Source organism: Lissotriton helveticus, chromosome 7 (genome assembly GCF_964261635.1).
Source record: "Lissotriton helveticus chromosome 7, aLisHel1.1, whole genome shotgun sequence".
Taxonomy (NCBI): domain Eukaryota; kingdom Metazoa; phylum Chordata; class Amphibia; order Caudata; family Salamandridae; genus Lissotriton; species Lissotriton helveticus.
Genome location: NC_136068.1, coordinates 1,882,395,879 through 1,882,411,437, shown reverse-complemented (window position 1 = coordinate 1,882,411,437; position 15,559 = coordinate 1,882,395,879). Strand labels below are relative to the sequence as shown.

The window sequence follows — 15,559 nt, the reverse complement described above, 5'->3', positions numbered from 1 at the left end:
CCCTCCCCGTCCACATGGGGGCATGTTGGGAGTTGTAGTTCTGGTCTCTCACACCCCCACCCACCACCACCCTCCCTGTCCACATGGGGGCCTGTTTGGAGTTGTAGTGCTGGTCTCTCACACCCCCCACCCTCCCTGTCCACATGGGGGCCTGTTGGGAGTTGTGGTGCTGGCTGCTTTGACAACATGCAAGCCTGGGAACGTAGGAGGCAACATTTGTGTTTGGTCATGGTGGGTGCATTTGAGCCCAGGACTTCACATTTGGGTGACTCTGTGGCCCACATGCATGGATTGGAGCCTGGGAGATGTGTCTTGGCATTTGTGAAAGGCAGACCATGGCAGTGTGATAGTGGTCATTGGTTTGTACTTACCAGCCTCTAGTCCCTCTTCGATTCCTTCCAGGCTCTCAGGGTGCAGTATGCCCAGCACCTTCTCCTCCCATTCTGCAAATGGTATAGGCTCAGGGGGTGTGCTGCCGCCAGTGTGGTGTGCCCGCAGATGGTTCTTTGCCCTGATGCCTTTCACCCTTGCCTTGAGGTCGTGCCACCGCCTCTGGATATCGTGTTTGGTGCAGGGCACGGTCCCTGACGCATTCACTCTGGTCACTATCCTGTCCCACATGTTTGTTTTGGTTGCCAAGGTGGTCTGCTGGACTAGGGTACCGAACAGATGTGGTTCGACACGGATGATTTCATCCACCATGACCTTCAACTCACTGTCTGTGAACTTGGGGTTTTTCTTGGGTGTCATGGTGTGTGATGTGCAAGGTGTTGGTGTGGTGGAGTGGGGTGTGCAGGTGTGTGGTGTGTAGGGATGGTGTTGTGGGGGTTTGTGTGGTGGGTGTGTTTGTGTGCAGGTTGTATGTGTGTTTGTGTGTGTCTGCTGTTTGTGGTATTCTGCCTCTTTCTTGCAGCTATGCTGTAATGCAAAGGATTGTGGTAATGGGAGGGATTCATTTTATACTCTGTGTGGTGGTTGTGTCCCAATGGTTGTTGCCAGTCAGGTGTTCTGTGGGTGCGGTGACTTGGGTGTATTTTTCGGTGCTAGGGGGGGTGTCATTGGGGCGTGTAGTTGTTGGGGGTGGGTGTTTCAGGTGTGTGTGTGTTCTGTTTAGTGTGTTTTCTATTTACTTCCGTCAGCCATTTTGGAATCGGTTTGACGTCAGGGATGTTGTTTGTTTGGTCCTTCCGCAGTCATGCTCCGTTTGTCGAAGCATTGTTTCCGCGGCGGTCGAGGGAGGTGGTGAGTTCCGTTGGGATGGCGGCGTTATCCTAATCGTGCGGCCGGACCCTCCGCAGGTATTGCGGCGGTTGGGCCTGTTTCTGCGGTCATATTCGTCCGCAGCGGAGGGTGTTTCTTTGGTACTGTCCGCCTACGGCGGTCTTTGGTGTGATCCGTCCGCCGCGGACGGTGTATGATGTGATCCGTCTGCCGCGGACGGTGTTTGATGTGATCCGTCCGCCGCGGTCGGTGTTTCTTGACAGAAATATCCTAATCGCAACCGCGGATTATCCACGGTGCGGTCGGGAGTGTTTTTGCCGCGACCATGGCAGATGGAACACGTTTCCGGCCGCCATCCTAATAGGCCTCATAATTAGGCCAGGGGCGAATTTTTTATTCCGCCGGTGGAATTGGAGGAATATACTATTTTCACATACTCTTGAATTCGAAACTCAGAATTAATCTGCAGTGGTTTGATTTCTAAACAGTGTGGGAAGAGGGAGATACCCCTCTAAATTTAAAAACAACTGCAGTGGTTTCTAAATATGGAGGGACTGCTCAATCCTACCACCTTGTTTACGAAAATACTGCAGTGCTACTCTGCAGGGTATATAAGTGCACCGAGGGGTATGCACTGCAGGGGAAACAACCGTTACATCGCAACTATTACAACAAACTACTTTTACAATGCAATTTTTACAACGCAGGATCCCTTACAACAAATGCCTTTACAACGCATGATATTACATCGCAGATGCTATTACAACTCATGCCATTACAACGTAAGTATAGGTAAGTATATTATTTCATTAAATCATTTATTTAATTAATTTTTTTTAATTATTTAAATATTAATCATTTAAAAAATATTAAAAATAATAATAATTAATCATTTTAAAAAAAGTACTTTAAATACATTTTAAAAATAAATTAATTTAAGTAATTTTAATATTATCCAGCACATACCCTACTATTACACCCTCCTGGAGTTAGAATAGTAATTTTTACCCCTACACTAACCAGCACTTACCCTACTATTACACCCCCCTGGAGTTAGAATAGTAATTTTTACCACTACACTATCCAGCACTTACCCTACTATTACACCCCCCTGGAGTTAGAATAGTAATTTTTACCCATACACTATCCAGCACTTACCCTACTATTACACCCCCCTGGAGTTAGAATAGTAATTTTTACTTGTTTATCACAAAGGAGGGAAGAGGAGGTCCTATCTGTTCCCCAAAACGTAGTACTATAAATCAAATTGGATAGGACACTTGTTACCGCTTAGCCAGGAGATGTATTAATGGGAAACCCTCATAAACGCCGTGTATTCCGAGTAGCGGTGTATCTTGTTATCCGCCCCACACAGGCGTTGTGGCAGTAGTTATAGGGTTTCTCAAAAGTAAAGTGCCAGCCCCACCCGAGGCAATCTCTGGTGTATCATGGCAGTGTCCAGAGATCAGGTGGTAACCAACTGGCAGGTATATACAAAGGCTGATAAAAATAGTCTCAATCTACAAACTAGCTTTATTCATTTAGTCGAGTGGCTATAATAAAATAATGTTGGGGTATGCTAATAGGACTAAATAAGGGGTCCTATGCATATCATTTAATCATACGTCGACATGTTTCAGCTCTGCGGCCCGAAGGTCTATGGAGCTTTCGTCAGGACAAATAACAAAAAGACAAAACAAATTTAAAATTTACTCTCACTATTTGTGAAGTAATTTGTTTGTTTGGAAACATGGGGTGCTTACCCACTGCGAATCAGGCTTATTCACCTAAAAAGGAAGAAAAAAGAAAGAAAGAGCAAGGCAATATCTGGCATGTTGCATTTATGCGCGGTCTGTATACATTTACTTTATATGAAATCTCTAAGTGTCTCTTGTAACACTGGAATATGCAATATCTTGCACCAATATTATCAAATTGGATACATTTGATGGACTCATAGGGGAACATTCATGGCGAATTGTAAAGAAAATAGCAAAAGTGAGAAAGGAGTGTAAATAGCGGTCAAACAAACCAAAACTATTCGACATGAGATACGTTTTTCAAGTTGACAAACAAGGTTCGTACCTTTCATTTGGGTAAGAGTGTCTTGAACCTGTATTATAAAAGTGCCCGCAGTTATTACAGAGTTGGTAGCAGATACTAATATCGGTAATGAAGAAATACCTCGTGTGAGGTCTTACCTTTGTCGCCACTCAAATGGTCTATGACAGATAGTCGTAGGCTATGAAAAAAGTGGGATTAGAACATTACCGGTATTGTCTCACCAAAAGTTTGGGCGGGAATCGGTAAGAGAAACTGTCATACCCGCGTCAGAAACAATGTCCGCGTCTTGTGCTGGCTCTGCCTTAGGAACGCAGAGGACGCATTTCCGCTGGTGCTATAGCGGAAAACAGTTGGTATAGAAAGAGGACTTGACTTCGTAACAGCAGACTTTGGGTCATGAGATAAACAATACAACTACTACTAAAGGAACCGAACTAAGGGATTAAACCTCAACCAGATGATGTAATAAAAATAAAAATAAAAAGCATTCTGGTTATCAGTGTTCAGGTTGTTTACGGAAAATACGAACGGTTGTAATTTCATACTTAGTAGTAGTGGTCTCGAACTGCCACTCAAGGATAATCAATATTATCTACTGAAGTGGTGCCATGAAATGTCATCATTCAATCCTTGTTTGTTTGTCATCAGACGATCGACCCAACGTTATTCCTTCCCATACAGTACTTTTTCCACGTTGGGGATGCTCTCTGGTACTCTTTCAATTACTGTCCATTTCAGTTCTTCGATACTGTGTTTGAACTCAACGAAGTGGGAACAGAGCTTTGTTGTGGTTTTCTGAAGGCGGATGTTGCTCTTATGTTCTCCTATCCTGAGTTTCACCTTTCTGCATGTCATGCCTATGTACTTCTTTTCACATGGGCAGGTCACCATGTATATCAGATGAGACGAATTACAATTGCTATGTTGTTTTTGAATCCATTTCAATGAAGGTGTCAATTGTAAGGTTTTTGATTTGCTTGTGGAAGTACAGGCTATACATGAGCCGCAAGGATAATGTCCTGTCACAGGCATCATTTGGGAATCCCTTATTGGATGTTCAATTCTCAAATTTTGTGGTCGGGTGTGAACCAGAAAATCACGTAGATTTTTTGAACGCCTATTGGCAAAACGGGGTTTGGGCCAGTCAAATTTGCCTGTATTCAAGATATGCCAACTTTTATTGATAAGTTTGTTTATTTGATATGTCACAGGGCTGAAAGTTGTTACACAAGTCATCAGATCTTTTGGTGTCGTTTTCTCATAGGTTTTTAAGAGATTTTCTCTCGGTTGGTTCATGGCTCTCTTGCGGCATTTAGATATCATGGACGGTTTGTAATGTCTTTTGACAAGTCTGTCGCTCAGTTCTTTGGCTTGGTCTTGATAGTCCGCTATTTGGCTGCAGTTCCTTTTGAGACGAAGAAACTGGCTATAGGGCAGATTGTCTCTCAGTGGTTGTGGATGAAAGCTTTTATATGATAGAAAGCTATTCTTTGCAGTAGGTTTTCTGTAGGTTTTCGTCTCGATGATGTTGTCTTTTATATAGATGGTCAAATCCAAGAAGTCAATGCTTCCCTTGTCAGCTGTATGTGTGAAGTGGAGCCAACGATCTCGTGTATTGAGCCACTTCATGAATTGATTCAGGTCTTGGTCATTACGCCAGATTAGTAAAACATCATCTATGTAACGTTTCCAGTATAAAATACTGGAAACGTACGGATTTTCGGTTGTTAAGACATGTTTTGTTTCGAAATTACTGACGTAGAGTCCTGCCACCGAAGGAGCAAAGGCACTCCCCATGGAGGTGCCATGGCTCTGTAAGAACAGCTGGCCATCATGTTCAAAGTAATTCTCGGTTAGCGCCAGCCGGCAGCATTCAAGAACAAAGTGTCTTGGTGTTTTAAAATTCCAGTTTTCCATGAAGAGAACATCCTCTAGCATTTCAAGGGTCTCTGTTTGTGGTAAGCTAGTGTATAAGGATTCTACGTCCAGACCCACTAATAGCATTGTATTGGGGTCGAACGATTTATCCTTAAGATGGTTTAACAGATCTCTTGAATCCTTTAAGTAAGCAGGAGTCTTTTGGACCAATGGTTGTAGAAATTGGTCTGCGAATTTTGAAAGCGGTTCTAGTACAGAACCTATTCCTGATACTATTGGACATCCGGGAGGAGGGACTTTGTTTTTGTGTGTTTTAGGAAGGGAATAGAAAAAAGGTATTTTCGGGTCCATTGTTATGAGAAATTCAGCTTCCTTTTTACTGATCCATGCATGTGATTCAGCTTCATAGACCATCATTGCAATCTCTGTTTTAAGTCTTGATGTCGGGTCTATTGCAATTTCAGTATAGAATTGTTTATCTGCCAGTAACTTCAAACATTGGTCTGATTCGCAGTGGGTAAGCGCCCCATGTTTCCAAACAAACAAATTACTTCACAAATAGTGAGAGTAAATTTTAAATTTGTTTTGTCTTTTTGTTATTTGTCCTGACGAAAGCTCCATAGACCTTCGGGCCGCAGAGCTGAAACATGTCGACGTATGATTAAGTGATAGGCATAGGACCCCTTATTTAGTCCTATTAGCATACCCCAACATTATTTTATTATAGCCAATCAACTACATGAATAAAGCTAGTTTGTAGATTGAGACTATTTTTATCAGCCTTTGTATATACCTACCAGTTGGTTACCACCTGATCTCTGGACACTGCCATGATACACCAGAGATTGCCTCGGGCGGGGCTGGCACTTTACTTTTGAGAAACCCTATGACTACTGCCACAACGCCTGTGTGGGGCGGATAACAAGATACACCGCTACTCGGAATACACGGCGTTTCTGAGGGTTACATCTCCTGGCTAAGCGGTAACAAGTGTCCTACCCAATTTGATTTATAGTAATTTTTACCCCTACACTATCCAGCACTTACCCTACTATTACACCCCCCTGGAGTTAGAATAGTAATTTTTACCCCTACACTATCCAGCACTTACCCTACTATTACACCCCCCTGGAGTTAGAATAGTAGTTTTTACCCCTACACCATCCAGCACTTACCCTACTATTACACCCCCCTGGAGTTAGAAGAGAAATTTTTACCCCTACACTATCCAGCACTTACCCTACTATTACACCCCCCTGGAGTTAGAATAGTAGTTTTTACCCCTACACTATCCAGCACTTACCCTACTATTACACCCCCCTGGAGTTAGAATAGTAATTGTTACCCCTACACTATCCAGCACTTACCCTACTATTACAACCCCCTGGAGTTAGAATGGTAATTTTGACCCCTACATTATCCAGCACTTACCCTACTACTACACCCCCCTGGAGTTAGAATAGTAATTTTTACCCCTACACTATCCAGCACTTACCCTACTATTACACCCCCCTGGAGTTAGAATAGTAATTTTTACCCCTACATTATCCAGCACTTACCCTACTATTACACCCCCCTGGAGTTAGAATAGTAATTTTTACCCCTACATTATCCAGCACTTACCCTACTATTATACCCCCCTGGAGTTAGAATATTATTTTTAAACGCCTACATTATTTAAAAAAAATATATATATTTAAAAATAAAAATATATATTTTTAAAATTATTCAAATTAAATTAAATTAATTACATTTTTATTAATTCAATTTTTAAATAAAGTTATATACTTACCTATACTTACGTTGTAATGGCATGCGTTGTAATAGTATCTGCAATGTAATGTCATGCGTTGTAAAGGCATTCGTTGTAAAGGATCCTGAGTTGTAAAAATTGCGTTGTTATGGTATGCGTTGTTAAAGTATGCGTCGTAACGTCATACATCCCACTGCAGAAATTTGTAAACAGGGAGGGAAAAGGGAGTAGTCCCTTTATGTTTGAAAACCACTGCAGATTAAAGCTTACTCTCCAGTGGTTTTCTGACAAAGAGGGACCGCTCCCTCTTCCCCCCATGTTTAGAAAGTATGTAAATGCGCCGAGGGGTGCAGTTTGTAAACGAAGAGGGACTTCTCCCTCTTCCTGCAACAGGCAGTCCCTCTATGTTTAGAAATCACAATTACCACTTTGCGTCCTTTCATACGTGCTATACGTTCCTAGGAAAAAATCATATACGTACACATTTTAGGGTGCAAGGGTGCATTTTGTTCCAACAAAATACCAAAAACGTCCTAGTCCACCACATTGCAGAATTCTGCAAAATCTTTCAGAATTTTAAAATTTCAGAAAAAAAATCAATAAATTCCACCCACCCCTAAACATAAGGAAGGGCCACAGGCAAAACCAGAAACCATTTGCCACTATGATTTCATGCAATGCAGCGCGACAAAGAGATTCACAGAGCAGCGTTGCGTGAAAGGGCAAGAGCTGAACTGTGCATATTTGCAATGATATGGCGCAGTCAGCTCTCTGCTTGCAACGGCGCACTTGTGGCGACTGAGTGCTAGTGCAGGCACCCTTACACCATGACACATGGGTGCCTGCATTATCGGGAGAATTGTTTGAAGCAATGCCTGCATTACAAACTATTATCAGAGGCGTATTCTTCTTTCTATTTGTGCTGCAAAATGCATGAAAGAGTAAATAACAAGGAGAAATAAGATGTTTTTTTCTCATTATGGCTCTCTGTGGTAGATGCAATACCAGGTTTACTGCCATTACGAAATCTAGGATTGTGTCAAATTCAATGTGTGGATGCAAATGAACGCCCATGCTCCAACAATGTACGCCTATCACAACAAAATGTAACCCAACGCAGTGCAAGTCGCGGCACTATATTTCTTTACAAAGTCACACAAGGCAGCCTGATTAATAACTTTTTGGGACTTTTTGTGGTGTGGTCGGAGTCGCCCAATCATTGAAAGAAGGAAGGAAGGAAGAGGTGTGGCGCTGCGGCCAGGGCGACTGACTCTAGAATCTAAGGATCATAGTTCGATCCCCGGTGCCGGCGGCATATTAGCCCAGCACCATGTGACTCTGGGCAATAGCTTGCTTAACCTTTCTGACTGCCATCAGCGCCTGGAGATCCTTACGGGTGATTGTTCGCGCTTTACAAATGTGGATTATTATTATTATTATTATAAAAGTACTTCAGATGGCGTCTGGTGTATTCTGAAACCACACCATTCGTATTCTTTTTCCCTGCCTGCTATGATGTTGATAGTTCTGTTAGTTTGCATTCTACCTTGTCATCCCTTGACGCAAACAGAATATTCACAAATGCCATACTTGAAAGGACTCTGAAAGTATTATGTGCACTTTGAAGATCTTGGAAAATGAGTTGCATTGCTTAAGGTCACCGGGTACGAAGAGGGTGAGGATTCTACCTGCCATGGAAATGGAGCTGTTCCTGGTGCAGATCCAGTTGCGCATTGATGTGCAATGCAATATTCCATATTTGTCATTATTTAAGTAGGCACAATGTAGGCCAGAAACATCCTGGGCCAATGGCAGTCTGTGGAGGAAGTACAGAAGAAAAAGACTGATGAAGCGGATCTGTTGGAGGATTTGAAACAAAAAATGCCTCATTACTTAAACAGTTTTATCTATACGGGGTTGGATTCCGTAAAGAATCACTTGAGATGGATTGTATACATACTAGAAAGGAGAATCTGTCACTGGCCATGAATTGCAAAAAATGATTAATTTTGGGGACACACAGATTTATTCAATGTATTCTTGTGCATAACTTTCAAGTAATTATACTTATATACAAAATCCTAACATTCATAAATCACAAGTAGTTAACAGGAATTATGAGAATTTACAAAAACAAGAAAATACAGGAAAAAACATGCTGTCACATATAAATGATAACCAATTAATCACATCCTTGATTCAGATGTCCTGAAGCTTATTGATGAAGCACTTTTGTGTATTAGAACATAAAGATTGCAGTTCATTTACTCCAAATGTGAGGGCAGATAGCCTTTAGTTTAGAGGTACCAGTTGTCTCTTGAGTTTGGTACAGGTAAACAAAGCACATTTAATGTGTTTTTGCTATTCATAAATCAATTACATGAGTTTCAACCTCAGAAATGGGACAATGTTTGATTGAGGGTGTTAGACATGTCAACCAAAGGGCGGTTTTCCCCAAATCATTTGCCTGCTTGCCTTACGTTTGGCTGATCTGTTTTTGTTGGCCTAAGGACTCTGGGAGGTTTACCACTGCTAACCAGTGCTAAAGTGCATGACATCACTCCTCTAAACATGGTGACATTGGTTTATCCACAATTGCCATATTTATATTATTTATAAGTCCCTAGGAAAGTGCACTATATATGCCCAGGACCTGTACATCACATGCTACTGGTGGGCCAGCAGCACTGATTATCCCACCCACTTAAGTAGCCCTTTAAACATGTCTCAGGAATGCCACGGCAGAGCCTGTGTGTGCAATTTTACTGTTGTCGACTTTGCATTTGGAACCTGTTGTCAAGCATTAAACTCCCCTTTTATTACATATAGCGCACTCCTAAGGCCCTAGATAGCCTTTAGGACAGGGTGCTGTGTATCGAAAAGGTAGGATATGTACATTTAAGTTTTACATGTCCTGGTAGTGAAAAACTCCCAAATTCGTTTTTCACTATAGTGAGGCCCACCCCTTTCATCGATTAACATTGGGGATTTCTTTCTTATCGCATCTATTAAGTATAATTCTTGATTGAGAGGGAGTGGATCTATTATGTTTGGTACCTATTGACTTGTAATAATACATTCTCTTTAATGGTAAAGTTGGATTTATGATTACAACTTTAAAAATACCACTTTTGAAAGTTGACATTTTTCTGTTCTTAAGCCCTGTGGGCCTCATGCCTGTCTCCCATACACATCTGGTGTGGGTGCCAGCTGCGTCTTGTACTACTCTCTAGACAGCTGCAAATTAAGTGGTTTAGGTGGGACTGATGGGCCATCAACATACTAATGGGCTATCCTAGGCAGGATGGGAGAGAGGAGCTGGGCACAGCTTCACACTTACACCTGAATGGGCTGTGTCCTGTATTCACACAAAGGACTGCTTAACCCCATGTAGTAAGTCTGGAGCCAGGGCAGGGTCAAAGTTACTCTTTGATGTCTTCCCCACTTCAAAGACACCGCTGGGTATAAAAACTGGATTTCTGACCCTGCCACTTCAGTACACTTCTAAGCCTGTGTATACTCTGCCAGGAAGAAGGACTGCTGTGCTGCTGAAAGACTGCCACACTGCTGCTCTGGAAGAACTCCTTTTCTGCTGTGCCGACCTGCCTGCTGCATTTGAATGCGTTTGAACCCAGGGTTGCTCCAAGGACTTGTCTGCTTGCCTTCTGGTCTGAGTCTCAGGGGCATCAAAGATTCTTCTTCCACCTCCAACAACACTTGGTCTTTGCCAGCTATAAGTCTGCCTTTCCAAGTGTTGCCAATCCAGTCCTGGGCCCTTGGAAGTGGGTAAAAAATACTGCAACTAACAAAATTCACCCATTGATTATGGTGCATTGCTCTGAAATGATGCATCTCCCTCGATGCGGAACCATCGCCGCCACTGCATGACAGAGAATATTGCATCACCGTCTGCGCGGCTCTTTGACTCCAGCTCTCGACATATCGCCTAGAGTCTGCAGGTCGATGACAACACATCTCCAGTTTGCGCGGCTTGACGACGTATCGCCTACAAATTTTGTACTTAACTGCCGATTCATCACCTTCTGCTCTAAGCATCTCAGCTCCATCACTGGCGCACTTGAAGTACTTTTCAGCAGGACCAACCTGGGTCCTGCCGCCGACCCATGCTCCTTCACAGTGGGCCTGAACTTTCAGATTTGACCCGGTCAAATGCGACTGAATAGACATGGCGTTTTATTCTTTTACATAGGAAAAACAATGGTTCCTGTGGAATAATACAACATATATTTGTGATAATATGCACAATCGAGATAAGGAGGGTTTGACTAATGTCAGAGGGAGAAGAAACCACATAGACCGATGATTCCTCACATTACCAGTACCCGGATGGGTCCCCATGTTAGTATCTATTTCCCTTTTTCATTTCTCACGTGTGGCACACCATTTTCGCCAGGCTGCACGATTGCACTAACAGGTAAACATACACCCTTCTCATTTTTCACATTTGTGCCGGTACATGGGCCTTATGCTTTCTTTATCGTTTCCTTCAAAGATGTTTAGGTTTCCTTGTTCACTTGGGACACTATGCACAAACGTTTTTTTCAATGAATTTGGAACAAAGTATATACCTTTTTTCTCCCTTGAAAACTTATAAATGGTGTTATACTGAATCGTAAGTCTATGTGGTTTCTTCCCCCTCTGACATTAGTCAAACCCTCCTTTTCGCGATTGTGCATATTATTACAAATATAGGTTGTATTATTCCAAAGGAACCATTGCTTTGCCTATATAACTATTTACCCTGGTTCCTTAGTGAGTAGGGTCCCCCTGTTCTGTCTTTCGTTTTAATCTTTTAAGCACTATATTTCAAGATATATATCCAATACGTAGAACTCTGGTTCCACCTGTTGGATGTTTGTCATTTTGGTCTTGTTGTTTTCTATAAATTAAACTCTACTTTTCTATCCAGGTGTGGTATCTTTTCGTGAGGTGTTTCATCGTGTTACTGTTTTCAGTGATGCACAAATACTTTACACATTGCCTCTTCAGTTAAGTCTGACTAATCTGTGCTAAGATACCAGAGGTGAGCACAGGTTAATTTAGGGTATGTTTTTGACCTACCCTGACCAGGATTTTGGCTCCTGCCTGGACAGGGTGCATACCTCTGCCAACCAGAAACATTGATTTCTAACAGAGGGCTTCCTAAGCACAATACCAAGTGACAGTGTGGAATAGAGGTATTCTTCTCTTTTTTAATGACTACAGCTCTAAGTGTACTTACTACACCAGTGACCGATGTTGGATTCCTTGTTAATGTTGTCACTGCAGGATGTGGCTTATTGCAGCCCTGGTGGGATGCAAAAAGTTTTAAAAGGCACGGGCAGCAGTGGTAAACACTTGGGGGAGGTAAAGTTGGAGGGGGAGTAGTAGATCTCCGGAGTGGGTAGGACTACTCCCTAGTAAGACTTCTCACCTCATCTCATTACTAGTTCCTCAATATTTCTGTCATGTAGCTGTTAAATTCAGGCAGAGACCAGGAAGTAGATTTTAAATAACAGGTTTATTTAATACAGCACAGTACCCTCCAACTCCATCAACTGTCTTCACCCAACTGATTCCCCAGCAACCCTTTCATTCTATAACAGAATCCTGTTACATCACAGTGAAAGATGACATAACACAAATATCCTAACCTAAAGCAGAAATACGTATGTAAAATTCAACAGTAGCCCAATCTCGGTGAGCTATATGGAAACTTAGACAAATGGCAGGGTGGGGTCAAGCCCAGGTACGGAAGTCCAGGACAACGTAGGAGGGACCGTTGTTCAGGGTTCTTCTTTGGCCTGGCGATTAAATATGTTTCTCTACTAAGATCACATGCTACTCTATGTGGGACAAATATATAAAGTTCATGAAAATTCTAATTTGAAGGAACTTTATAGTTATGATTCAAAACATAAATACTGAAATTCAGTACCCACTAGGCAGCTATGTGGTTACCCCTTGCTCCACTCATACACTCAGAAATCTATATTTTTCTTAGTGAGACACCTTAAGTATGATATGTGTGCCCAGCCTCCTATGCCATAGCACGCTGTGTTGTAGGACAAATGCTGCACCTCACTGATGAGGTCAATATGGTTGAAAAAGGTCTGGAGTTGCTTGCCTTTCCATTCAGAGGACCGTATAACAGTAGGTCAGGCTGGACTGTTCCTTTGCAGCAGGACTAAGGCTAATTTGAAAATGCTCAGTACCTGTCTTTAGCATAGAGCACCAGGAGAAAAATAACAACAATTCAAAGAGCAGAAGTTCAGTCCAAAGAAATAACAGCGGTTGAGATTAATTCAAGCATTCCACCCATCACTCTTTTGCCTTTCTCAGAGAGATGGTTTAATAGCATCAAGTACGGCCAGAGGTAAATCCCATGTGCACTATGCCATGCAATTTATGTAGCAGATCATGATGACGGCCAACTAGCTGAAAATGGCGCTAAGGTTGTTAATGTTCCTATTGAGAATAGACGTGACATGACAATTCATATGGGACTGTTCCTATCCAAATATGTCAAAGACTGATTTACATATTGTTGGCCACTGTCTGTAGTAGCAAAGTGGGCAATACAAAAGACTGGAGTGCTGTTCAGAGTATTTAGCAGTGGCTGAGCAATTCTAGCATGCAGCCAGTCACTCTTGTACTTTTCTCAGAAACTCAGAAAGTTCATGACTAATGACAACAGCAGCAACATCATTGATGAGCATACAAATGGCATTTTGTAGTATAGGCTCACCTCCCATACTGTGTATGTGTGAGTATGCATATGCCAGCTTGAGGACTACAGTAAGTGCACTGGTAGCTGAGCACTAGGCAAGGCGCATATTTGGAGGCTTGGAAGGAAGCTGACAAAGTATTTCCTCTAGAAGTGAGGAGTTGGGGTAATGTATGACTCGGGAGAACTATCACCTGATCATTGTTTAATTTGTACTGGTGTTTTCTGGAGCTGGGCACTGGCACTTACATCTCAACACTGGCACTTATATCTGAAATTTTCCACACAGTGCCACTATCAGTCTGTTTTTGAGCAGGAGCAAATCCACAGATTTTTAAATAGTTATTATTCATGTAAAATAAAAACAACAATACCTCGTCCAGGATGCCCTTACAGCTTTACTGACATAGAATAATCCAAAAGGTCACATTCATTTTTTGTGTTTTGGTTAGAAGGTAGCATTGGTACTGGCTTTTGGCATCCCCAGCAGGTTGCACAGGCTGCAGCGGCCTACCATGAAAAAACTTGTGCCCCTGGCATGACTGTGGTCACTGCCCAAGGGCCCAGCTTGCAGAGGTTTGCCTACCCCTGCCAATCCCAGCATGGCTTGTAGGGACTTACGGCATATCTGTAAGAAAAGGTCCTAAACCTGACAGGAAGGACTTGGGCCACTGGATGGATTGCTACTTCTTGCCAAGCCTTGTCAAGCCCCCACACTGTAGACACTATCCTGGCCCTCACAGCAACCAGCCCATCCTAGGAATCAACTTAGAGAAACAGAAGTTGGAAAGGAGTTGCCAAACATAGGATTCTTTGGTGGGCAGTAAGAGTTTATTCTATTTTTGGTCTGTATACATTAGCATGACACATTTAAACAGCTCAACATGGAGAAAAGAAGCTTTACCCCGTAGCAGAGTTGTTGATCGAAATAGACAGAGATCCGCAGTTGAGAAAAGTTGGGATAGTGCCCTCTCTTCCTGAGTACGTTCTGTTAAGAACCGATCTCCCTAGATTTCATGAGTACTCACAGGCCCTCAGCTCTTCCACCTTTGCCTTGCAATGGTTAGAGAGTGCACCATTCAGTAAGGACATATTAGATTAACCCTGCTGTAAGAGAACAAAAACCCATAGGGAGAAAAGGGAGGAACGAGCATTATATAATATGGTCAGTTGTGTCATGCCCACTCATGTCCTTGGTCCTCAGATGTTCCCCAGAGACCAGGCAGGAGCTTCCGTACAGCCCAAAGGGATGACGCAACAATGCAGCATGCCTGGTAACAAGCACAGGAGGGCCAGCTACTGAAGGTAGGCCTTTTCTTTTGTGTAAAAAAAGGACTCTTTTATAGAATAACTCAAGAACCTAATAACACCAAAGAACAACTATTAGTCCCTAAAGCCTTTTGGGAACAGGCCTAATGTCTAGCCCACAGTCAAACAGGAGGCAGACACGATGGCAAGGAACATACACTTAAGTACCGCTTGAACAAGTTTTACAGGCTAGGGGTATACCAAGAGGTGGCCAGATATTGTGCTTCATGTGTCGGATGTCAATAGTGAATACACCAGTCCTTCCCCGAGCTCTCCTTCAACCCCTTCCAATAATAGATGTCTCTTTTAAAAGGGTAGGGATGGACTTAGTAGGCCCCTTAATCCCCTCTGCCCCAGGACATCAGTATATACTTGTCCTAGTGGATTACACCACATGATATCCTGAGGCAATTCCCTTGACCTCTTCAACCACCTTTTTTCTCCGGTGGTTTTTCCCATGAGCGCTTTATGGACCAAGGTACCCCTTTTATTTCCCGACTGATGAAGCAAGTGTGCGAAACCCTGAAGGTCAAACAAATTTGCACATCAGTTTACCATCCTCAGACAGATGGTTTAGTTGAACGGTACAACAAACCATCAAAAATATG

At 42.6% G+C, this 15,559-nt stretch overlaps 1 protein-coding gene across 2 annotated transcripts in view; it reads right to left on the bottom strand.

The window, feature by feature from the left end:
* Positions 1-15,559, bottom strand: part of LOC144770854 (C-type lectin domain family 2 member B-like) — an 88,146-nt gene that overhangs the window by 37,928 nt on the left and 34,659 nt on the right. Inside the window, exon 5 of one of the 2 annotated variants that reach the window (XM_078655634.1) lies at positions 8,609-8,732. In XM_078655634.1, the coding sequence (XP_078511760.1) occupies positions 8,609-8,732 (124 nt within the window). Of the gene's footprint in view, positions 1-8,604; positions 8,733-15,559 lie in introns of both variants that reach the window. The other variant, XM_078655635.1, reaches the window with a different exon arrangement.